This window comes from Mytilus galloprovincialis, chromosome 6, assembly GCF_965363235.1.
Source record: "Mytilus galloprovincialis chromosome 6, xbMytGall1.hap1.1, whole genome shotgun sequence".
In the NCBI taxonomy this organism is placed as follows: domain Eukaryota; kingdom Metazoa; phylum Mollusca; class Bivalvia; order Mytilida; family Mytilidae; genus Mytilus; species Mytilus galloprovincialis.
In genome coordinates, this window is record NC_134843.1 from 1608161 (window position 1) to 1634244 (window position 26084).

General features: G+C 32.5%; 1 protein-coding gene across 1 annotated transcript; it reads left to right on the top strand.

The window, feature by feature from the left end:
• The first annotated feature begins 38 nt into the window (after positions 1 to 38).
• Positions 39 to 25668, top strand: LOC143078674 (N(6)-adenosine-methyltransferase catalytic subunit METTL3-like). The gene is made up of 16 exons (XM_076253558.1): positions 39 to 286; positions 3303 to 3573; positions 4267 to 4339; positions 5077 to 5135; positions 5627 to 5687; positions 14796 to 14885; positions 15132 to 15168; positions 16008 to 16127; positions 18497 to 18552; positions 19090 to 19194; positions 19483 to 19670; positions 20038 to 20076; positions 20445 to 20553; positions 21712 to 21777; positions 22686 to 22798; positions 25359 to 25668. Exons 1-16 carry the CDS (start codon positions 136 to 138, stop codon positions 25471 to 25473), a joined length of 1653 nt encoding a protein of 550 aa, XP_076109673.1. The 5' UTR covers positions 39 to 135; the 3' UTR covers positions 25474 to 25668.
• The last annotated feature ends 416 nt before the right edge of the window (positions 25669 to 26084 follow it).

Sequence of the window (26084 nt, forward strand, 5' to 3'; positions counted from 1 at the left end):
TAAGCGCTTTAAAATAGAAAATATTTCGTTTGTTTGAATTGCAGATAATTGACACTGATCAAATTAAAAAAAATTGAAAATTGGTTTCGAGATCGAACTATTTACCTATTTACGAACCTGATTTAAGACACCACCATGTCAGATTCAGATGCATGGAGCGATATCCAAGCTATCAAAAGCAAACAGAGTAGCCTGAGAGCTAAAATGCTCCAGAGACGAAAAGAAAGAGAGGAAATTGCAGCCGAAATCACCAAGTCTAGCATCTCACCAACAATAAGCAGTGAAGGTGAAACACCATTATCTGTTTCTCATTGAAATTGTCCATTTTGCAACTGAAAATTAGCACACAAAATAGCTGACCCATATATTTTTTTTCCATTGTCGTTAATGTTGATCTTATTGCTATTTTTACTGGAGGTCTCATGAATCTGGGTCTGTTCGCGAGTAATCACCTTCGCGCCCATTCACGTTGGCGCCCATTCACGTTCGCGCCCTTTCACTTTCGCACCCTACACTTTCGCTCTCAAAGTCCGTTCACACCCTACACGTTGGAGACCAATTTTTATTGGTATTGTGTTATACAATTTGGAATCGAGTTTGGGTATTAAAGTGCATGAAGTGTATTGCTATTTATCAATATTTTTTTCATTGTTTCTACATATAGTGAGGTTCTGATAACGTTTTTTTGACGTGTTGAATAAATCTTTATGTATTGCTCTACATAAATATGTTTTGTTCATTGTTTCTAAGTAAAGTGAAATATTCTGACAATGTTTTTTATGTGTTGATAAAATCTTAATCATATTTTGTTAGTGTATTGCTATAAATATTTTTTTTTGTAAAAGAGATCAAATTTAGGAGCCAAGCTATTAAAAACAATTATCTCTCGTGATCTTCAAAGTTTTACTCACTCATACTAAGATAAATACATGCAGTATTTACATCAAAGCAAGTTAAATCAACAATCATTATTTTTAAACACTCAATAATATTATCAAATTTAGCTGTTATAAATACCAATTAGCACTAATCATACATAATTAACATTTTTAAAATAATTAATCATCAAATTAATAATAAAAAAAAAAATCCATATTATAATTCCTCAAATTTTATTCAAGAAAATAAAATTATTTGGTATATATAATTTTTTATACAATCTAATAATTCAACTGAAATTCGAATAAAAATTGGGCACGAACATGTAGGGTGCTAACGGACTTCGAATTCTGTCTCTTTACAAATTGAAAAGTTGCTAAATTTTTTGTTTCCGTTCTCTTAAATAAAGTTTGCTTCAACCAAATGTTATGAAACTTATACACAATACTTATTACCACAAAACTCAGATCATGAGGAAATTTGGGTAGCATCACTTATAAAACTGTTCTTCAGTTTTGTCCCTTTATAACTTTATATGATATTCAAGCAATCAGTGTCCCATGGACAAAATATTCCCCATTTATTTAATCTTGTATATGTATTTTGATATCATTCCTGTTGTGGAATTTACACCAATACATTTTTTATACGACCACAAAAATTGAAAATTTTTTGGTCGTATATTGGTATCACGTTGGCGTTGTCGCTGTCGTCCAGATACTTTTAGTTTTCGCACTCTAACTTTAGTAAAAGTGAATAGAAATCTATGAAATTTTAACACAAGGTTTATGACCACAAAAGGAAGGTTGGGATTGATTTTGGGAGTTTTGGTCCCAATATTTTAGGAATTAGGGGCCAAAAAGGGCCCAAATAAGCATTTTCTTGGTTTTCGCACAATAACTTTAGTATAAGTAAATAGAAATCTATGAAATTTAAACACAAGGTTTATGACCAAAAAAGGAAGGTTGGGTTTGATTTTGGGAGTTTTGGTCCCAACAGTTTAGGAATAAGGGGCCCAAAGGGTCCAAAATTGAACTTTGTTTGATTTCATCAAAAATTGAATAATTGGGGTTCTTTGATATGCCGAATCTAACTGTGTATGTAGATTCTTAATTTTTGGTCCCATTTTCAAATTGGTCTACATTAAGGTCCAAAGGGTCCAAAATTAAACTTAGTTTGATTTTAACAAAAATTTAATCCTTGGGGTTCTTTGATATGCTAAATCTAAAAATGTACTTAGATTTTTTATTATTAGCCCAGTTTTCAAGTTGGTCCAAATCGGGGTCCAAAATTAAACTTTGTTTGATTTCATCAAAAATTGAATAATTGGGGTTCTTTGATATGCCAAATCTAACTGTGTATGTAGATTCTTAATTTTTGTTCCCGTTTTCAAATTGGTCTACATTAAAGTCCAAAGGGTCCAAAAGTTTGATTTTAACAAAAATTGAATTCTTGGGCTTTTTTGATATGCTAAATCTAAACATGTACTTAGATTTTTTATTATGGGCCCAGTTTTCAAGTTGGTTCAAATCAGGATCCAAAATTATTATATTAAGTATTGTGCAATAGCAAGAAATTTTCAATTGCACAGTATTCAGCAATAGCAAGAAATCTTCAATTGCACAGTATTGTGCAATAGCAAGAAATTTTCAATTGCACAGTATTGTGCAATAGCAAGAAATCTTCAATTGCACAGTATTGTGCAATAGAAAATATTTTTAATAGCACAGTATTGCGCAATAGCAAGAAATATCTAATTGCACAATATTGTGCAATAGCAAGAAATTTTCAATTGGAGTTATCTTTCTTTGTCCAGAATAGTAGTTGAATCAACTTAAATCATTGTTTTATACTTTATACAATGCATATTCACTTTTACTACCGACTGATAAATTAAAACAATCTTTACCATTCAGTGACAACAAGCACTTTATTTTATATTTTAATATTTTATGATGTATTTAAATGAGTAGTTATTGTTGCAAACTCCATTAGAAATTTGAATTGAGATCAGTTTTGGAAAAAGGTAAAAGGGGATGTGAAAAAAAAATGGGGGGGGGGGGGTTAAATTTTTCTCATTTCAGATTTCATAAATAAAAAGAAAATTTCTTCAAACAATTTTTTGAGAGGATTAATATTCAACAGCATAGTGAATAACTCAAAGGCAAAAAAAATATTTTAAGTTCATTCATTCTGTGTCAGAAACCTATGCTGTGTCAACTATTTAATCACAATCCAAATTTAGAGCTGAATCCAGCTTGAATGTTGTGTCCATACTTGCCCCAACCGTTCAGGGTTCAACCTCTGCGGTCGTATAAAGCTGCACCCTGCGGAGCATCTGGTTTGAATTTGAATTTAAATAAAAATTTTGTACAAGAACTTTTAAATAAATTTTGCCTCAAATCATGAACTTTATTTTTCAGATACAAAGAGCCAATCAGAATCAGCCAGTCCTGTTAAAGCAATACCATCTACTTCTTCCAGTCCAGTAAAGTCCACACCGGCTGCTGAACCTACAAAGATAGACCCTGTTCTAGAGAAGAAAGTCATGTTGGCCCTCTGTGACATAGATCTAGACATACCCTGTAGTTCTAATGTTATAGCAGAACATTCATCTAAAATACTCAAACAGACTGTTAAACTTGATGTTGTGGAAGAATTACTGAAGAAATTTGCAGGACAACAGCTGATAAAGTAGGTGAAATAAATATGAACATGATGAAAGAAATATACATGTATAAGATATGAGTTATATGCCAATACTAGTACTATAGCAATGCAGCGACACCAAAATAAAAATTTGTTTATCTCTGCAGTTAATTAATGTAGATTTCCAAAACCAGGAGAAAATAAAATCCATATGCTTTAATGGTACATTTCAATATGTCACCATGGTCATAAGGGATTGAAATGTGTAGACATTTTGTAATCAGAGCAAGACTAGTTGACATGGAGTCAGGACAATTTGTTCATGTAGTAAGTGCAGGATGGCATGTTCTCTTGTTGACTATAACCTTATGTCTTAGCCTGTTAAGAATCTATCGCAACCTGTCAGTGTAGTGCAAGGCAGGGTATTATAATGACAATTTTCACCTCTGAATGTTAAGCAGCGATCAATCCATCAAACCATTATCCAAATAAAATATCCAATTTTAAGGTATATGAATACACCTTATCGCTAATTGTCTGCCATTACTGGACATCACACAGGTTCCTGTAAAATGGTGGCATCATAATACAAAATATTTGATGCCACAATGGAAAAGTGAATGTTGTATGATGTAAATAGTTCAAGCGGCACAGATTTTAGGTTCAGGAGGGAATAGGGATACATTGTAAGGTGTAAAGAAATTTAAATATTTTAATGATGTAATATTTTTCTTTCAGTATAACAGTAAAAGATGACAGTTTAGAAGATGAACAAGGCAAAATTACTGTCAATAGTATGGATATAACTAAGGTCTGTCTTATTGTATAAATTATGAAAGATAGCAAAATTACATTATTTAAGAACAATATCAAGTTAGGGGAGGAATTTGTAAAAGTGGAAATTCTCTTGTTTTCAAATCCTAATAAAACTGTCATATTGTAATGTATACGTTAATATTTTCAAATGAAATATTGTTTATTCTATGTTAGGTCTCAATTTACTGTCAATGGCATGGCTATATATATAAGGTCTGTCTTAATGTCTCTATAACAAAAGGTAGGCAGAATACATGTAAATGGTAAATTTTTGATTGTGGTTCTTCATGTTGAGGTGTAATACCACCATTGATTTTCCCCTATAAGTCTTTGCTACATTTGCACTTTTCAAAAAAATGTGTAGAATTTATCTTTGTTTCAAATAAAAAAATACTTGGCAAGAGTAAAGTTTTAACCTGTCCAGTAGTATAGAAAAAAATTCACATAACATTTCATTGCATATAAGAAAATAACCATCACTGTAAGTTTTGATTGGATGATATTTCCATCAATTCCATAAGAGTCATTGACAGTTTACATTTCATGGATATTCAAATGCTTAATTTTAAACATGAGTGTTGCATTAAAATAGGAATAGCAGTACTTTATTCTTCAATTCTTTAAATTCGTAATTAGTCAAGGTTTCTTTACATTGAACTGTTTTACTGAAAATTTGAAGCTACTACATATTTCTCAATTTCACAGTATTTTTATAATTCTGTTTTATTTTAGTTATCTGCCTTGACAAAAGAAAGCGATGACAAAGTATCTAAGAAACGGAAACATGAAGGGTATGTATCATGAGACATAATATATATACAACACCACTTAGATCTTTAGGAAAGTCACATTTTATTTAAAGACATAAAAATGTTAAAGTTTCATTAGAGCTGTTTAAATAGCTGTAAGGTATTGAAATTAGTTTGTTCAAAATATTGTCAATTTACAAAATCCTCTAAAAATCAGAATTTGTATGATTTTCAATGAGACAATCGTCCACAAAAGACCAAATTTGTTGAGATTTGCAACTGTAATTCAAGGTTTGGCCTTCAACACAGAGCAATATTGGTTGTTCTACTTTTTTGTCTTCAATTTGGTATTCTGTAGAAAATCTTTATCTCATAACTAGCTTATATAATAGCTTTATCTTAACTGTAAGGTCTATCCAAGGGCAAGCAAAATTACATGAATATTGTATGTTCTTTTAATATAATTGATAGATTAATTGTTGCTTTTGTACTTTTAATTTGTTTTGTGATTGATATAATTTGATTTGTTCCAGAGATAGCAGTTCTGAAGAACCAGGGGTAAAACAATCTAAAGTTAAAGACAACAGCATTGAGGTATGTTGTCTATAACATGTCATAAAAACTATCTCAGTCATCTCTAGCATTGAGGTATGTTGTATATAACATTTCATAAAAACTGCCTCAGTCATCTCTAGCATTGAGGTATGTTGTCTATAACATTTCATTAAAACTATCTCAGTCATCTCTAGCATTGAGGTATGTTGTATATAACATTTCATAAAAACTGCCTCAGTCATCTCTAGCATTGAGGTATGTTGTATATAACATTTCATAAAAACTGCCTCAGTCATCTCTAGCATTGAGGTATGTTGTCTATAACATTTCATTAAAACTATCTCAGTCATCTCTAGCATTGAGGTATGTTGTATATAACATTTCATAAAAACTGCCTCAGTCATCTCTAGCATTGAGGTATGTTGTCTATAACATTTCATAAAAACTGCCTCAGTCATCTCTAGCATTGAGGTATGTTGTCTATAACATTTCATTAAAACTATCTCAGTCATCTCTAGCATTGAGGTATGTTGTATATAACATTTCATAAAAACTGCCTCAGTCATCTCTAGCATTGAGGTATGTTGTCTATAACATTTCATAAAAACTGCCTCAGTCATCTCTAGCATTGAGGTATGTTGTCTATAACATTTCATTAAAACTGCCTCAGTCATCTCTAGCATTGAGGTATGTTGTCTATAACATTTCATAAAAACTGCCTCAGTCATCTCTAGCATTGAGGTATGTTGTCTATAACATTTCATTAAAACTGCCTCAGTCATCTCTAGCATTGAGGTATGTTGTCTATAACATTTCATTAAAACTATCTCAGTCATCTCTCGCATTGAGGTATGTTGTCTATAACATTTCATTAAAACTATCTCAGTCATCTCTAGCATTGAGGTATGTTGTCTATAACATTTCATAAAAACTGCCTCAGTCATCTCTAGCATTGAGGTATGTTGTCTATAACATTTCATTAAAACTATCTCAGTCATCTCTAGCATTGAGGTATGTTGTATATAACATTTCATAAAAACTGCCTCAGTCATCTCTAGCATTGAGGTATGTTGTCTATAACATTTCATTAAAACTATCTCAGTCATCTCTAGCATTGAGGTATGTTGTCTATAACATTTCATAAAAACTGCCTCAGTCATCTCTATCATTGAGGTATGTTGTCTATAACATTTCATTAAAACTGCCTCAGTCATCTCTAGCATTGAGGTATGTTGTCTATAACATTTCATTAAAACTATCTCAGTCATCTCTAGCATTGAGGTATGTTGTCTATAACATTTCATAAAAACTGCCTCAGTCATCTCTAGCATTGAGGTATGTTGTCTATAACATTTCATTAAAACTATCTCAGTCATCTCTAGCATTGAGGTATGTTGTATATAACATTTCATAAAAACTGCCTCAGTCATCTCTAGCATTGAGGTATGTTGTCTATAACATTTCATTAAAACTATCTCAGTCATCTCTAGCATTGAGGTATGTTGTCTATAACATTTCATAAAAACTGCCTCAGTCATCTCTAGCATTGAGGTATGTTGTCTATAACATTTCATAAAAACTGCCTCAGTCATCTCTAGCATTGAGGTATGTTGTCTATAACATTTCATAAAAACTGCCTCAGTCATCTCTAGCATTGAGGTATGTTGTCTATAACATTTCATTAAAACTGCCTCAGTCATCTCTAGCATTGAGGTATGTTGTCTATAACATTTCATTAAAACTGCCTCAGTCATCTCTAGCATTGAGGTATGTTGTCTATAACATTTCATTAAAACTGCCTCAGTCATCTCTAGCATTGAGGTATGTTGTCTATAACATTTCATAAAAACTGCCTCAGTCATCTCTAGCATTGAGGTATGTTGTCTATAACATTTCATTAAAACTGCCTCAGTCATCTCTAGCATTGAGGTATGTTGTCTATAACATTTCATTAAAACTATCTCAGTCATCTCTAGCATTGAGGTATGTTGTCTATAACATTTCATTAAAACTATCTCAGTCATCTCTAGCATTGAGGTATGTTGTCTATAACATTTCATAAAAACTGCCTCAGTCATCTCTAGCATTGAGGTATGTTGTCTATAACATTTCATTAAAACTGCCTCAGTCATCTCTAGCATTGAGGTATGTTGTCTATAACATTTCATTAAAACTGCCTCAGTCATCTCTAGCATTGAGGTATGTTGTCTATAACATTTCATAAAAACTGCCTCAGTCATCTCTAGCATTGAGGTATGTTGTCTATAACATTTCATAAAAACTGCCTCAGTCATCTCTAGCATTGAGGTATGTTGTCTATAACATTTCATTAAAACTATCTCAGTCATCTCTAGCATTGAGGTATGTTGTCTATAACATTTCATAAAAACTGCCTCAGTCATCTCTAGCATTGAGGTATGTTGTCTATAACATTTCATTAAAACTATCTCAGTCATCTCTAGCATTGAGGTATGTTGTCTATAACATTTCATAAAAACTATCTCAGTCATCTCTAGCATTGAGGTATGTTGTCTATAACATTTCATTAAAACTGCCTCAGTCATCTCTAGCATTGAGGTATGTTGTCTATAACATTTCATTAAAACTATCTCAGTCATCTCTAGCATTGAGGTATGTTGTCTATAACATTTCATTAAAACTATCTCAGTCATCTCTAGCATTGAGGTATGTTGTATATAACATTTCATAAAAACTGTCTCAGTCATCTCTAGCATTGAGGTATGTTGTCTATAACATTTCATTAAAACTATCTCAGTCATCTCTAGCATTGAGGTATGTTGTATATAACATTTCATAAAAACTGCCTCAGTCATCTCTAGCATTGAGGTATGTTGTCTATAACATTTCATAAAAACTGCCTCAGTCATCTCTAGCATTGAGGTATGTTGTCTATAACATTTCATTAAAACTATCTCAGTCATCTCTAGCATTGAGGTATGTTGTCTATAACATTTCATTAAAACTGCCTCAGTCATCTCTAGCATTGAGGTATGTTGTCTATAACATTTCATTAAAACTATCTCAGTCATCTCTAGCATTGAGGCATGTTGTCTATAACATTTCATAAAAACTGCCTCAGTCATCTCTAGCATTGAGGTATGTTGTCTATAACATTTCATTAAAACTGCCTCAGTCATCTCTAGCATTGAGGTATGTTGTCTATAACATTTCATTAAAACTGCCTCAGTCATCTCTAGCATTGAGGTATGTTGTCTATAACATTTCATTAAAACTGCCTCAGTCATCTCTAGCATTGAGGTATGTTGTCTATAACATTTCATAAAAACGCCTCAGTCATCTCTAGCATTGAGGTATGTTGTCTATAACATTTCATTAAAACTATCTCAGTCATCTCTAGCATTGAGGTATGTTGTCTATAACATTTCATAAAAACTGCCTCAGTCATCTCTAGCATTGAGGTATGTTGTCTATAACATTTCATTAAAACTATCTCAGTCATCTCTAGCATTGAGGTATGTTGTATATAACATTTCATAAAAACTGCCTCAGTCATCTCTAGCATTGAGGTATGTTGTCTATAACATTTCATTAAAACTATCTCAGTCATCTCTAGCATTGAGGTATGTTGTCTATAACATTTCATAAAAACTGCCTCAGTCATCTCTAGCATTGAGGTATGTTGTCTATAACATTTCATAAAAACTGCCTCAGTCATCTCTAGCATTGAGGTATGTTGTCTATAACATTTCATAAAAACTGCCTCAGTCATCTCTAGCATTGAGGTATGTTGTCTATAACATTTCATTAAAACTGCCTCAGTCATCTCTAGCATTGAGGTATGTTGTCTATAACATTTCATTAAAACTGCCTCAGTCATCTCTAGCATTGAGGTATGTTGTCTATAACATTTCATTAAAACTGCCTCAGTCATCTCTAGCATTGAGGTATGTTGTCTATAACATTTCATAAAAACTGCCTCAGTCATCTCTAGCATTGAGGTATGTTGTCTATAACATTTCATTAAAACTGCCTCAGTCATCTCTAGCATTGAGGTATGTTGTCTATAACATTTCATTAAAACTATCTCAGTCATCTCTAGCATTGGGGTATGTTGTCTATAACATTTCATTAAAACTGCCTCAGTCATCTCTAGCATTGAGGTATGTTGTATATAACATTTCATAAAAACTGCCTCAGTCATCTCTAGCATTGAGGTATGTTGTCTATAACATTTCATTAAAACTGCCTCAGTCATCTCTAGCATTGAGGTATGTTGTCTATAACATTTCATTAAAACTGCCTCAGTCATCTCTAGCATTGAGGTATGTTGTCTATAACATTTCATAAAAACTGCCTCAGTCATCTCTAGCATTGAGGTATGTTGTCTATAACATTTCATAAAAAACTGCCTCAGTCATCTCTAGCATTGAGGTATGTTGTCTATAACATTTCATTAAAACTATCTCAGTCATCTCTAGCATTGAGGTATGTTGTCTATAACATTTCATAAAAACTGCCTCAGTCATCTCTAGCATTGAGGTATGTTGTCTATAACATTTCATTAAAACTATCTCAGTCATCTCTAGCATTGAGGTATGTTGTCTATAACATTTCATAAAAACTGCCTCAGTCATCTCTAGCATTGAGGTATGTTGTCTATAACATTTCATTAAAACTATCTCAGTCATCTCTAGCATTGAGGTATGTTGTCTATAACATTTCATAAAAACTATCTCAGTCATCTCTAGCATTGAGGTATGTTGTCTATAACATTTCATTAAAACTGCCTCAGTCATCTCTAGCATTGAGGTATGTTGTCTATAACATTTCATTAAAACTATCTCAGTCATCTCTAGCATTGAGGTATGTTGTCTATAACATTTCATTAAAACTATCTCAGTCATCTCTAGCATTGAGGTATGTTGTCTATAACATTTCATAAAAACTGCCTCAGTCATCTCTAGCATTGAGGTATGTTGTCTATAACATTTCATTAAAACTATCTCAGTCATCTCTAGCATTGAGGTATGTTGTCTATAACATTTCATAAAAACTATCTCAGTCATCTCTAGCATTGAGGTATGTTGTCTATAACATTTCATTAAAACTGCCTCAGTCATCTCTAGCATTGAGGTATGTTGTCTATAACATTTCATTAAAACTATCTCAGTCATCTCTAGCATTGAGGTATGTTGTCTATAACATTTCATTAAAACTATCTCAGTCATCTCTAGCATTGAGGTATGTTGTCTATAACATTTCATTAAAACTGCCTCAGTCATCTCTAGCATTGAGGTATGTTGTCTATAACATTTCATAAAAACTGCCTCAGTCATCTCTAGCATTGAGGTATGTTGTCTATAACATTTCATTAAAACTGCCTCAGTCATCTCTAGCATTGAGGTATGTTGTCTATAACATTTCATAAAAACTGCCTCAGTCATCTCTAGCATTGAGGTATGTTGTATATAACATTTCATTAAAACTGCCTCAGTCATCTCTAGCATTGAGGTATGTTGTCTATAACATTTCATAAAAACTGCCTCAGTCATCTCTAGCATTGAGGTATGTTGTCTATAACATTTCATTAAAACTATCTCAGTCATCTCTAGCATTGAGGTATGTTGTCTATAACATTTCATTAAAACTATCTCAGTCATCTCTAGCATTGAGGTATGTTGTCTATAACATTTCATTAAAACTGCCTCAGTCATCTCTAGCATTGAGGTATGTTGTCTATAACATTTCATAAAAACTGCCTCAGTCATCTCTAGCATTGAGGTATGTTGTCTATAACATTTCATTAAAACTGCCTCAGTCATCTCTAGCATTGAGGTATGTTGTCTATAACATTTCATAAAAACTGCCTCAGTCATCTCTAGCATTGAGGTATGTTGTCTATAACATTTCATTAAAACTGCCTCAGGCATCTCTAGCATTGAGGTATGTTGTCTATAACATTTCATTAAAACTGCCTCAGTCATCTCTAGCATTGAGGTATGTTGTCTATAACATTTCATAAAAACTGCCTCAGTCATCTCTAGCATTGAGGTATGTTGTATATAACATTTCATAAAAACTGCCTCAGTCATCTCTAGCATTGAGGTATGTTGTCTATAACATTTCATTAAAACTGCCTCAGTCATCTCTAGCATTGAGGTATGTTGTATATAACATTTCATAAAAACTGCCTCAGTCATCTCTAGCATTGAGGTATGTTGTCTATAACATTTCATAAAAACTGCCTCAGTCATCTCTAGCATTGAGGTATGTTGTCTATAACATTTCATTAAAACTATCTCAGTCATCTCTAGCATTGAGGTATGTTGTCTATAACATTTCATTAAAACTATCTCAGTCATCTCTAGCATTGAGGTATGTTGTCTATAACATTTCATTAAAACTGCCTCAGTCATCTCTAGCATTGAGGTATGTTGTCTATAACATTTCATTAAAACTATCTCAGTCATCTCTAGCATTGAGGTATGTTGTCTATAACATTTCATTAAAACTATCTTAGTCATCTCTAGCATTGAGGTATGTTGTCTATAACATTTCATAAAAACTGCCTCAGTCATCTCTAGCATTGAGGTATGTTGTCTATAACATTTCATAAAAACTGCCTCAGTCATCTCTAGCATTGAGGTATGTTGTCTGTAACATTTCATAAAAACTGCCTCAGTCATCTCTAGCATTGAGGTATGTTGTCTATAACATTTCATAAAAACTGCCTCAGTCATCTCTAGCATTGAGGTATGTTGTCTATAACATTTCATTAAAACTATCTCAGTCATCTCTAGCATTGAGGTATGTTGTCTATAACATTTCATTAAAACTGCCTCAGTCATCTCTAGCATTGAGGTATGTTGTCTATAACATTTCATTAAAACTATCTCAGTCATCTCTAGCATTGAGGTATGTTGTCTATAACATTTCATTAAAACTGCCTCAGTCATCTCTAGCATTGAGGTATGTTGTCTATAACATTTCATAAAAACTATCTCAGTCATCTCTAGCATTGAGGTATGTTGTCTATAACATTTCATTAAAACTATCTCAGTCATCTCTAGCATTGAGGTATGTTGTCTATAACATTTCATTAAAACTATCTCAGTCATCTCTAGCATTGAGGTATGTTGTCTATAACATTTCATTAAAACTGCCTCAGTCATCTCTAGCATTGAGGTATGTTGTCTATAACATTTCATTAAAACTGCCTCAGTCATCTCTAGCATTGAGGTATGTTGTCTATAACATTTCATTAAAACTGCCTCAGTCATCTCTAGCATTGAGGTATGTTGTCTATAACATTTCATAAAAACTGCCTCAGTCATCTCTAGCATTGAGGTATGTTGTATATAACATTTCATAAAAACTGCCTCAGTCATCTCTAGCATTGAGGTATGTTGTCTATAACATTTCATTAAAACTGCCTCAGTCATCTCTAGCATTGAGGTATGTTGTATATAACATTTCATAAAAACTGCCTCAGTCATCTCTAGCATTGAGGTATGTTGTCTATAACATTTCATAAAAACTGCCTCAGTCATCTCTAGCATTGAGGTATGTTGTCTATAACATTTCATTAAAACTATCTCAGTCATCTCTAGCATTGAGGTATGTTGTCTATAACATTTCATTAAAACTATCTCAGTCATCTCTAGCATTGAGGTATGTTGTCTATAACATTTCATTAAAACTGCCTCAGTCATCTCTAGCATTGAGGTATGTTGTCTATAACATTTCATTAAAACTATCTCAGTCATCTCTAGCATTGAGGTATGTTGTCTATAACATTTCATTAAAACTATCTTAGTCATCTCTAGCATTGAGGTATGTTGTCTATAACATTTCATAAAAACTGCCTCAGTCATCTCTAGCATTGAGGTATGTTGTCTATAACATTTCATAAAAACTGCCTCAGTCATCTCTAGCATTGAGGTATGTTGTCTATAACATTTCATAAAAACTGCCTCAGTCATCTCTAGCATTGAGGTATGTTGTCTATAACATTTCATAAAAACTGCCTCAGTCATCTCTAGCATTGAGGTATGTTGTCTATAACATTTCATTAAAACTATCTCAGTCATCTCTAGCATTGAGGTATGTTGTCTATAACATTTCATTAAAACTGCCTCAGTCATCTCTAGCATTGAGGTATGTTGTCTATAACATTTCATTAAAACTATCTCAGTCATCTCTAGCATTGAGGTATGTTGTCTATAACATTTCATTAAAACTGCCTCAGTCATCTCTAGCATTGAGGTATGTTGTCTATAACATTTCATTAAAACTATCTCAGTCATCTCTAGCATTGAGGTATGTTGTCTATAACATTTCATTAAAACTATCTCAGTCATCTCTAGCATTGAGGTATGTTGTCTATAACATTTCATTAAAACTATCTCAGTCATCTCTAGCATTGAGGTATGTTGTCTATAACATTTCATTAAAACTGCCTCAGTCATCTCTAGCATTGAGGTATGTTGTCTATAACATTTCATTAAAACTATCTCAGTCATCTCTAGCATTTTATGTTCATTCATTAGAACAGAATACTGTACTTTGCATCAATAGAAATTGAATATCTGTAAAACTAGCCAATTTGCAATCTTTCTTTACTACAGTTGATGATAGAAATAATATTTTGGTGCAATATGACTTTTCACAACACTTTTGTTTGGATGTTTTGTTTGAGGTGTGAATCTATCAGAGGCTGATTTAGAGGCTTTTTCAGGCTACCCCTTTTTTGTGGGAAAAATTTGGTTGATTGTATAGGGAATCGCTAAAGCATGATGAGAGTGGGTTCCCTCTTAGGCAGTCAGTCCCCCCCCCCCCTCCTTCAAAAAATTTCTGGATCCGCCACTGTCTATCTTGTTTGTGAATATTACATCAATATGAAAAGTTATTGTGTAATCAATGATGCATATCAGACACTGGATGGAGAAGGGAAAACAATGGAAAAGAGAAAAGAAAAAAGTATGTGAAGCCTGATGTTTGATATTGAGTACTGGGAAGTAAATTTTAGTCGGGGGGGGGGGGGGGGGGGGGGGGGAGCTTTGTGATGGAACACAGCATTTGTGGGGAGTTCATTCTGGAAAATATGTACAAAGTATAATAATTTACAGTATGAATGTGAATTTATGTTTGTGTTATGTTTTCCAGAGCCTTTTGTCCATGGAATCAGCCAAGGAGAAGGAAAATAAGAAGTTAAATGAAGAAATATTAGAATTGTTGGATAAACCCACAGCAAAGGTATAACTTCCATCACATGAAATTGTTTGGTTTTTTTTTTAAATATAAATGTTAAGGATACTCAAAATCAGTTTTATTAGTTAACAAATGATTATATATAGCAATAGTGAAGCTAGAATCAGATGATTTATTACTGTGTATATATACTTGGGACAAAAAATAGTTTCTGATAGCAAAGTTATGTTCAGAATATGATATTAAAAACATTTGTGAAGCCTAATAATAAAGGAGTATTTTGTATTTCAGGAACAGTTCCTTACTCAGAGGTTCAAGTCTCAAGGAGGTAAGTTATCATTATATTGGTAAATCTCAAGGAGGTAAGTTATCATTATATTGGTAAATCTCAAGGAGGTAAGTTATCATTATATTGGTAAATCTCAAGGAGGTAAGTTATCATTATATTGGTAAATCTCAAGGAGGTAAGTTATCATTATATTGGTTCTGTCCTTATATTTCCTCAATATTTCATGTAAGTTATCATTATATTGGTTCTGTCCTTATATTTCCTCAATATTTCATGTACCGTAATCTGCAATTTTTTTGACATATGTTTTGGTCAAATAATTTCACACCTGCAACACTTGTTGTAAGCAGTCACTGAATAATAGTGTATTGTTATATCAGTGTAAAAGATACCAGGGCTATTCCAGAAAAACTTGTATGGGGGGGTTGGAAACTTGGAAGGCACTTTTTGTCAGCACCCGCCACCCAGACAATTGTTATTGAGACTTATAATGCATTATAGTGTGAAAAGTTGCTCTGATACCCATCACCCATGTATTATTAATATAATGTGCCTTCCAACCCCCCCATACATTTTTTTCTGGAATAACCCCCAGAAAAAATCGGTTTGTAACTGATTTAAAAAATTTATGTCTAAAAACTATTTGAGATCGATTATGTAATTTGTGACATATAGATTCCAGCACAGCAATAAGTGTATTTCTCTACTTGAGACAGAAATATTATAATCCTTATAAAGATTAAAATTGAACTGTTGAGAAATTGTTGTAGAAATAGAAGGTAAACATCTGTTTATTGAAATGAGTGACATCTTTATTATTCTTTTTGAGATAAAACTTTATTGAATATGAATTAGTAAGTTAATGTTTTTTCCAACAGGTGCCCAGCTGAAGGAATTTTGTCAGTTTGGTACCAGAGAAGAATGTTCACGATTAAAGGAATCATCAAAGCCGTGTAAAAGACTTCATTTTAGAAAAATCATCAACAAACATACAGATGGTAAATAGTAGTAATTGTTTTTATGCTAATGTAAATGTAAAATAAGGAGATGTGGTATGTATATCAATGAGACAACTATCCACCAGAGTCCAAATGATGTAGATGTTAGCAACTATAGGTTGCACTTTGTAAATACAGCTGTTTCTCAAAACACGCCTCTTTTGGGGAGATTCAGAATATTCATAGAAAATTAATTTTGTTTACATACTGGTTCCCAGTTATGCTCTCTGTGTTCCATCTCATAGAGACATAACTTTGGAATATTACCAGTAAATATACATGTGCATATTGTTTACACTGAAATTTTGTGGTAACCCTTCATTCGAGGTAGGGGTAGTTAAGAAAATTAGTGTTAGTTTAAACTCTGAAAAGTTCAGGGCATATAAACGTCAAAAATATGCCGCACAGCCCTATATTTTGTCCTTTGAAAAAAATTGTAGTGCATATGAACTTTCAATTCTAGGATAAGATTTTTTTCAAAATTTCATAGTAAAAGTAGTACAGTTTTAGCCGTAAAAGGAGTTCCTATGGGAAATTGCATTGTCAATATTTACAGAAATGCAACCTATAAGGCAGCTTGTGTTCTTCATCAATAAGCAAAACCCATACCAAAAGCAAGCAATAAAATAAAATGTGAAACAATTCAAATTTAACAGAAAACTAATTACCTGATTTGTATACAAAACAACAAAGAAATACAAGTCTAATGCAACACTGTTTATAATGTTTATTTTGATTGGATAAAGTCACCAATTTTCATGACATCAATTCGGAATTGATGCTATGAAAGATATGTGCAAGCGCAGACAATGTATGACAGATGTTAAATGTATGATTTGACAGTGTTTTCTGTATTGTCGAGCCTGCAACTTTTGTTGCAGAAAGCTCGACATAGGGATAGTGATCCGGCGGCGGCGGCGGCTACGGCGGCTACGGCGGCGGCGTTAGCTCACTTCTTTAAAGCTTTATATTTTAGAAGGTGGAAGACCTGGATGCTTCATACTTTGTATATAGATGCTTCATGTTACGAAGTTTCCGTCAGTCACATGTCCAATGTCCTTGACCTCATTTTCATGGTTCAGTGACCACTTGAAAAAAAAGTTCAAATTTTTTGTAATGTTGAATTCTCTCTTATTATAAGTAATAGGATAACTATATTTGATATGTGCGTACCTTGCAAGGTCCTCATGTCTGTCAGACAGTTTTCACTTGCCCTCGACCTCATTTCATGGATCAGTGAACAAGGTTAAGTTTTGGTGGTCAAGTCCATATCTCAGATACTATAAGCAATATGGCTAGTATATTCAGTATATGGAAGGACTGTAAGGTGTACATGTCCAACTGGCAGGTGTCATCTGACCTTGACCTCATTTTCATGGTTCAGTGGTTATAGTTAAATTTTTGTGTTTTGGTCTGTTTTTCTCATACTATATGCAATAGGTCTACTATATTTGTTGTATGGAATGATTGTGAAGTGTACATGTCTAGCGGGCAGATGTCATGTGACCTTCACCTCATTTTCATGGTTCAGTGGTCAAAGTTAAGTTTTTGAGTTTTGGTCTTTTTATCTAATACTATATGCCATAGGTCAACTATATTTGGTGTATGGAAATATTTTATGATCTTTATGTCAGTCACGCAGGTTTTATTTGACCGCGACCTCATTTTCACGGTTCATTGCACAGTGTTTAGTTTTTGTGTTTTGGTCTATTTTTCTTAAACTATAAGTAATGTGTCAACTATGTATGTTGTATAGAAGCATTGTTAGATGTACATGTCTGCCTGGTTCATCTGACCTTGACCTCATTTTCAAGGTTCATTGGTCTTTGTTTAGTTATCTTGGTTAATGTTAAGCTTATGTGACAGTTGTAATAAAGCTTAGCTTTATACTTAGGACTATCAACATAATATCAATGATTATTATAGAAGGCGAGACATTTCAGCGTGTGCACTCTTGTGTTTCATTAGAATGGTGATAACAATATTGTTTTTTAAGCTCCAAAGGATCAATTGGTGATTTGATGGTTGGAAATACCTGTTTACTGACTCCGCTAACGTGTCACCAGTAAACTTAATTTGCAACCATCAAATCACCAATTGATGCCGTCTGAGCTTAAAATACAATACAGTTATCTCCTAAATATGATGTAAGGTAAAAAAAAACAGCAACTGCTGAATTACCGTTTCCTGACTTTGGACAGGCACATATATAGAATTTGATAAGTTTCTCCTCATTCAACTTTTCTAGAAAAAAACATATTTTGCCAAATATAAATAAAAAATATTTTAATGACTTATAGATCTAGATTGGGCATAAGATGTTTATTGTTTTAATTTGATTTTCAATATATTATTCCTTTGTATTTCAGAATCCCTTGGTGATTGTTCCTTCCTTAACACTTGTTTCCATATGGACACATGCAAGGTATTGTAACTAAAAAGGATCATTGGATTAATAGCCTTCAAATTCTGCTTTTCATTTGAAAGAGGTAGCACAATACACTAAATTATTTAAAGAAAAGATGAAATAGTTTGAAATCAAGTAAGATATAGATATTGATAATTGTTCAGATTCAGGCTACCAAACAATATTTCTAAAAAGTAAAGATAGGTTGCAATTGTAAATATGTCTCTATGGTTTTAAAAAGTGATTGCAATAGAGGAAAAGAATATAAAATCTAAAGATAATTGCAGTATGCCCTACATCTGTCTAATTCCTGTGATATCCATTGCAGATGAGACAAATAGCATACAGTTAATTTCTGCTTTGATCAATATTTTGGAAAATGAACAAATAAGATAATGTAGAAAGCCATATACATCTAATACCTTAAATATTACTTTACTTGATGGTTTATTTGTTCTTGTACTGAATATGCATCTTATATTTGAGACTGATAATTTACATTTAATAAGTAAGTAGCAACAAAGTAGTATAACTCTTTAGTCTCTTATTTTTCAGTATGTACATTATGAAGTTGAATACCAAGCTAAGTTAGGACTTACTAAAGAATTGTCTGTCACAAAGAAAGTAGAAAATACTGACGTCCAAATGTTTCCACCTCAGGTAATATACATAAATCTATCTCAATCATTAATTCATGTCTAGTTTCAAATCTCTTGTATTATATTTCTCTGATTTGACTACCGTTAAAGAGATTTTGTACAATTTGGTCATTTTTGTTAGACCAAAATTTTGATGATCATGATTTATGAGGGGAGGTTACTCAGATAATTTAATTTTATGATAGAAAGTACAGTAGTTATTAGTTAAGTAGCAGATATGATTTTGAATAACTGTGCTTCTCAATGTGTTATTGTTTTGTTAGAGTCACCATATTGTTATGTTTTTCAGTGGATCCAATGTGATCTTCGAGTATTTGACATGTCAGTGCTGGGTAAATGTGCAGTAATCATGGCTGATCCACCTTGGGATATCCATATGGAGTTACCCTACGGAACCATGCAGGATGATGAGATGAGAAAGTTACCTGTCCCAGCTTTACAAGATGATGGATATATATTTTTGTGGGTCACAGGAAGGTATGATCCTCTTGAACATGTTATAAAAGGCCCATGTAAATCTTTCTTACCGATTTTCATTTTTTTTAGGCTATGACTGTCTGTATTTTTTTAAGCTTTCCAAGTTAGATAAGCTTCTATATTCCTGTAAAGGTTGAATATAAAACTAGGTCTATGTTAATGACTGTGCCAAAGTACTGAGTTATCAAGATGTTATTGATTTCAGCTTAAGTGATTCCTTATTTACTTTACAACACTTAGATGTCAAGTAATTTGATTGAGGTTCATCAACCTTTGTGATAATTGATTAATATGATTAGAAAATAAACTATAAATGAAAAATTAGTTTTGTATTGCATTCATATTCTTGCCCAAACGTTTCTTTCAGAGCTATGGAATTAGGAAGAGAATGTTTGGATCTGTGGGGGTAAGTCCTATTGTTATAATGTTACATTGGCTGCAGTGTACTACATTTGTATTATAGTTTACATGATGGCAGAGTGATTTTCATACCAGGTCAACACATGCTTTTTTACATATATATATATGTATGGGTCTTTTAAGGGGTCAATTGATTATATATTTAAATTCCTTAAACAGCTGTCCTTAAATCATGTTCTTGATATTAGGCAGAGTTCAAATGTTGTAAAAATTTTGATAAGCACCATCACCATTTGCAAAATTCTAAATGTTGAAGTTGATTTTATAGAAATTCTGATTCCTCACCGAAAATAAAAACAAAAAAATGACATATTGATTGATAAATGTTTCTTACATTTCCATTTTAATATTAAGATATACAAGAATGGATGAAATAATATGGGTGAAGACCAATCAACTACAGAGAATAATAAGGACTGGTAGAACGGGACATTGGCTGAATCATGGAAAAGAACATTGTCTGGTAAATATTTTTCCTAAAATGACTGATTATAATTTAAGTAAAAATGTGACTCTCTGTTATAATGTGACAACCAGTAATGTAACAGGATGTTAACAAATATCATTCACTGTACAGCCTTCACCAATGAGCAAAACCAAAATATGTACCATATAATAAGTTATAAAATGTCCAGGCATGATTAAATGTGAAACAATTCAAAAGATTAAACTAATGTCCTGATTTATGCAAAGGTGCATGGCCATAAGCATTTGTCACCTTAAGGGCATACGATACAGTTACAGGGGAGGTAATGACGTTGCTAACGTAAATTGTTATTTTCGCGACGTCAAACTATGACTTATCGGGAAAAGATTCAGTTTTCAAAGTTATTTAACTTGAAAACGAGTTCATGGACCCCTGTTTTTTAAAATGCCATTTGGTTTGATTACGCGAGAAGATTATATGTCCCAATTTTCATGAAAACGAAAATAGTGCAATTTTTTTAAATATGATAAATATACAGCCAAAAGTGACGTTTTTTTCCTACATTCGTGAACATTTGACAATTATGAGTTATTTCGAAATAAAAAATGTATAAATTTTTAGGATACTTATAAAATACAGAAATTGCAAATTATTTCACAAAAAACAATTTGTCTTTATCTTTTAAAACAAAAAAGTTATGTCTTTCTTTCGAAAGAGAAAATATGGCCACAAATCTGAATTTTGAGCAAATATACAAAATTTCGACCTCATTTTACTCAAAAAGTAGCACATGAAGGTATATTTTTTATTACATATTTGATTTAATCAGGTCAAAAATAGTCTATATGGAAATTTTTATAGAAATGTAAATAGGGGATCAAAACTGTATCGTATGCCCTTAATACAACTGCTGTATATATATTGTATGTTTATTCTTTCAACCAAATAAAGTACTGATATAAAATGTTTACATTAGGAAAAAAAAATTCAACAGATAACAAAACTATGACCAAATAAAAAAAAAATACTTCACTTATTTTGAGTCTGTCATCAGCTAGTTTGGTAAAATTAACCATAAATGTTGACTAAAAACTTATCCCAATAATTTTTTGCTAGCTAAGTAGGTTAAATCACTAATATTTTTTTGTATTTGAAACATTTTGAAAATAATTGCATAATTTGTGTTTACTATAGGTTGGTGTGAAAGGTAATCCTAAAGGTGTAAATTGTGGTCTGGACTGTGATGTTATTGTGGCAGAGGTATGATATATAAATCAAACAATTTTCAGTGATTTTAAGTATTTATAAAACAGAAAACACCCTCATTGTTTCAAATATTTTTTGCTTTGAACAGATATCAATAGATTTACACATTATATATTTAATATTCTAACATGACGTCCTTCAAACGCTTTGAGTACACACCCGTGGTAAAATATGAATATATTGCATTGGCTGTTCCGATTATACTCCCATGCAAATGTTTTTTTCGGAATGAAGTACCCGACGTCATAGAATGATGACGTAATAATTTAAGCATTTTACAGGAAAATACTCTCTTCTAATACCGAAAATCATCACAACAAGGAAACGTAAATAAACGATTCTAAAATGTGGTATAAACCCATTTTTATTTTTATACATAGAAGACATATAAGTAAATTATCATTAAAATTCATCCAAATTTATCTAAAAACGTTATTGTAAATAGTTTGAGCATGTCACTTATTCTGTTTACTCCGTTCTTTTACGCAAATCTAAAAGTGCGTTAATTTATGGGAACGGCAAATATTTGCCTTCACCTAGAGCGCTTCTATCCAAAAGAATTGCCGTATTTGTCCTTTTAGAATCAAATAATTCATGGGGGCTTGAATATATCTAGATTTTACCACGGGTTGTCCCTTTATGCCGATATTTTACCCCTCGCTATCGCTCAGGGTAAAATATTTGTCATAAAGGGCCAACCCGTGGAAAAATCACGATATATTCAAACCCCCCATGAATCATTTCTTAATTGAATGATGGGTGCTGAAATATTGTAAACTATAAAATTGAGAATGGAATTATAATGAATATCTTATTTTTTTGGATATTTAATTTTGCTTTTATTCCTTTCCAGCCCACTTGCAGTACATGTAATCAGTTCAAGCATTATTTTCCTTTTCTAGGTAAGAGCTACCAGTCACAAACCTGATGAAGTGTATGGAATGATAGAAAGATTGTCTCCAGGAACAAGAAAAGTAGAGCTGTTTGGTCGTCCACATAATGTCCAGCCTAATTGGTAAGTATTAAAATAGGATAGAAGGAAACTAATAGTAAAATGATGTTCATCGTGATTTCAATACTTAAAGTTTTTTTTTACCTCAAAATAAAAGAAAATTTCACCCACAGAAGAAGAAGATGAAGAAGAAGATGCTTTATTTCTATAAAATGGGCTCACATAGAGCAGAATATAATATCATTATAATATTATTTTTTTACAAATATAATAAACAATACAGTATACATAGTTACAAACACAAAAAGAAACAACAGTTTTAAAAATGTTGACATTTTTAAAAACAAGATTTTGTAGAAGATGAGTGGCATTCGGCAGTTTTATTTTATCATCCAGTCGAGTCTGGTAATTAAAATTAAACAGTGTATTTTTTTATACGACCACAAAAAAAATTTGGGGATCGTATAATTGTATGATGTTGTCGTTGTCTACGTCGTCCGAAGACACATTTGGTGTCCGTACAATAACTTTAGTTTACAGGAATGGATCTCTTTAAAAATTGTTAAGAAGGTTCAATACCACAAAAGGAAGGTTGGGATTGATTTTGCTGATGATGGTCCCAACCATTTAGGAATTAGGGGCCCAAAACAAGCATTTTTTCTACTTTCAGGATAATAACTGGTGTATAAGTATTTCAATTGCTCTGAAATTATACCACAATATTTTTAATACCACAAGTAGGTTTGGATTTATTTTGGGGGTTATGGTGCCAACAGTGTAGGAATTAAGGGCCCAAAAGGGGCCAAAAACAAGCATTTTTGTAATTTCTGGACAATAACTTGTGTGTAAGTGTATGTATTTCTCTGACATTGTACCACAAAGTTCCAAATCACAAAAAGAAGCCTGGATTGAGTATGGGGGTTATTGCCCTATTCATGCAGGAATAAGGGACCAAAAAAGGGCTAAAAACAAGCATTTTTCTAGTTTCCAGACAATAACTTGTGTTTAAGTGTATCAGGGGCGTAGCTAGGTATTCATTCAACTGTAGGCACCAATCGAAAAGGCCCCCAGCAGGATATGCATTGCCCAGCGTAGGTCAGCGTATCCCTTTAATTAAGCAGTACACCCTGTTTGGTATTATCATATCCTATTCCGTTCTGATTGATATATACGTTTAACTTAATTAATAGTACATATTGACGATCCTTCATAAAAAAAAAAAAAATAGGCACATAAACACTACTATATAATAGAACTATCCTTTTGGCTAGACATCAACCATCACTCTTTTGAATCTGAAACCTTCACCCTAGCCACACAAACATGTATGCAGACATATTCGATGCCTAACAAAATTCAAGAAACTTGTATATCTTTATATCCTCTACTGTAAAATCCCTACCTGCTTAGGAATTTTGAATAATTGTGGCCATTACACGCAGATTTGAGAGTACTCAAAATTACTGGAAGCCAGTTGATTGATTGATTTTTTTTACATCCAGTGTCAAATATTTATGCAAGTTCAGGACCGTTGAAAAACAAAATTACAATAAATAGAACTTGGAGCTAGGTCCTGTGATAGGTGTCGTCCAGGACGAAGGTCTGGAAATTTAAAAATGCCATGCATTGGAAAATGAGGGATTATCGGATAGGAGCAGAAATTCTGCCTTTCAGTAGACCAACTACGAACTCCTCAAAGAGTTGCATTCTCTCTACAACTAGGCATCAGATTTAATGTCCCCATTCTGACCAGACGTGACTGTGTATTTATACATCCTTCACAGCCAAATGGACAACCAACATTGGCAAGTCGGGGGGGAAGACAATGTGGAAAGATAGTTGAAAACTAACAACAACTAATTATAAAACTCATGTATCTAAGTTGAGGTTCATTCAAGTTTTTGTTGATAGTCTAGAAGTGAAATGATCTAAACCAAAGTTCTAGTTTATATTTTCTATACACCGTAAGGTAAAATCGTAAAAACATTCAATTCTATCTAATATTCCATTCACTAAGGACGAGTGACTAGTGTACACATGACATTCGATAATTAAAGAGTTTTGACAACTTCATCTACAGATAACGTTGTTTATTAATTTTCTTAATAAAAAAAAATATTTGTGGAATAATTATGTGTAGGGACGTGCCTAAACTGCCTAACGGCAGCTACGCCCCTGTGTATGGATCTCTCTGAAATTGTACCAAGGTTCCATATACTACAATGGTAAGGCTGTGATCATGTTTGGGGGTAATTGCTCCAAGGGGGTAATTAAAAAGTTTGGGGGGATCCAATTTTTTTAAGGGGTTCAAATTTTTTTTCAAAATTTCTCAAAAGTTTTAAGAAGAAATCTTTAACTGAACAGTATTGCCAAATAAATTTGTAAGATCTTGACATTTGTTTTGTGTCAGAAACCTATATTATGTCAAAAATTTGATCACAATCCAAATTCAGAGCTGTATCACGCTTAATGTTGTGTCCATATTTGCCCCAACTGTTCAGGGTTCGTCGTATAAAGCTGTGCCCTGCGGAGCAACTGGTTTGATTTGCTAAAATGAATTATCCCTTATGAATCAAACAAATGAATATATTTATAACTCATGCTAATGTTTATTTTATGACAGGATAACTCTGGGTAATCAAACAGAAGGAGTGAGATTGAAGGATCCCGACATTGTGGCCAGATTTAAAGAGAGATATCCTGATGGTAACTGTATGGAACCAGCCAAGCCTAGATAGTGTTATCTTGACATAAATACTGGAACAATTTGTGGAACAACTTTATTGTGTTCAAATGATTCAACAGCATGCACGTGAAGAGCAAGACCTGTTGTTTGTAGACTATGTATCACAAAGAGTTTAATTGGCTTCAGGAAACACCTGATAAACATGTGTAACATGGCAACTTGAAGTTCAATTCAGTAATGAAATAAAAGAAAATAGTGCTCGTTTCTTAAAACAGTGGAATAAATTTTTAATATTTTGTAAGATAATTGTTTTACCTTGTGTCAGGCCATGAACGTCAATAGTATTTGGTTTGTTGAACATGTATAATTTGTTTACTAAACAGCAAATAATCTATTAAATTGTGTAAAAGAAATTATATTTAAATCTGATAATTTATGATCTCTAAAAGGTATTGTAAAGTACTATAAAAGGGCCAAAATAATTCATGTCACTGTAAACAAACATTTATCATTTAAGATTTTTTTATACATTTTGTATTTGTTATTCAATATTATATTGTTGTCTTTGAGATGAAAATAAAATTTTACAATGAAACTTTGTTTGATAGACCAAATAATACTCCTTTGTTTTTAGGTATCCACACGTCTGCATATGTAAACTTT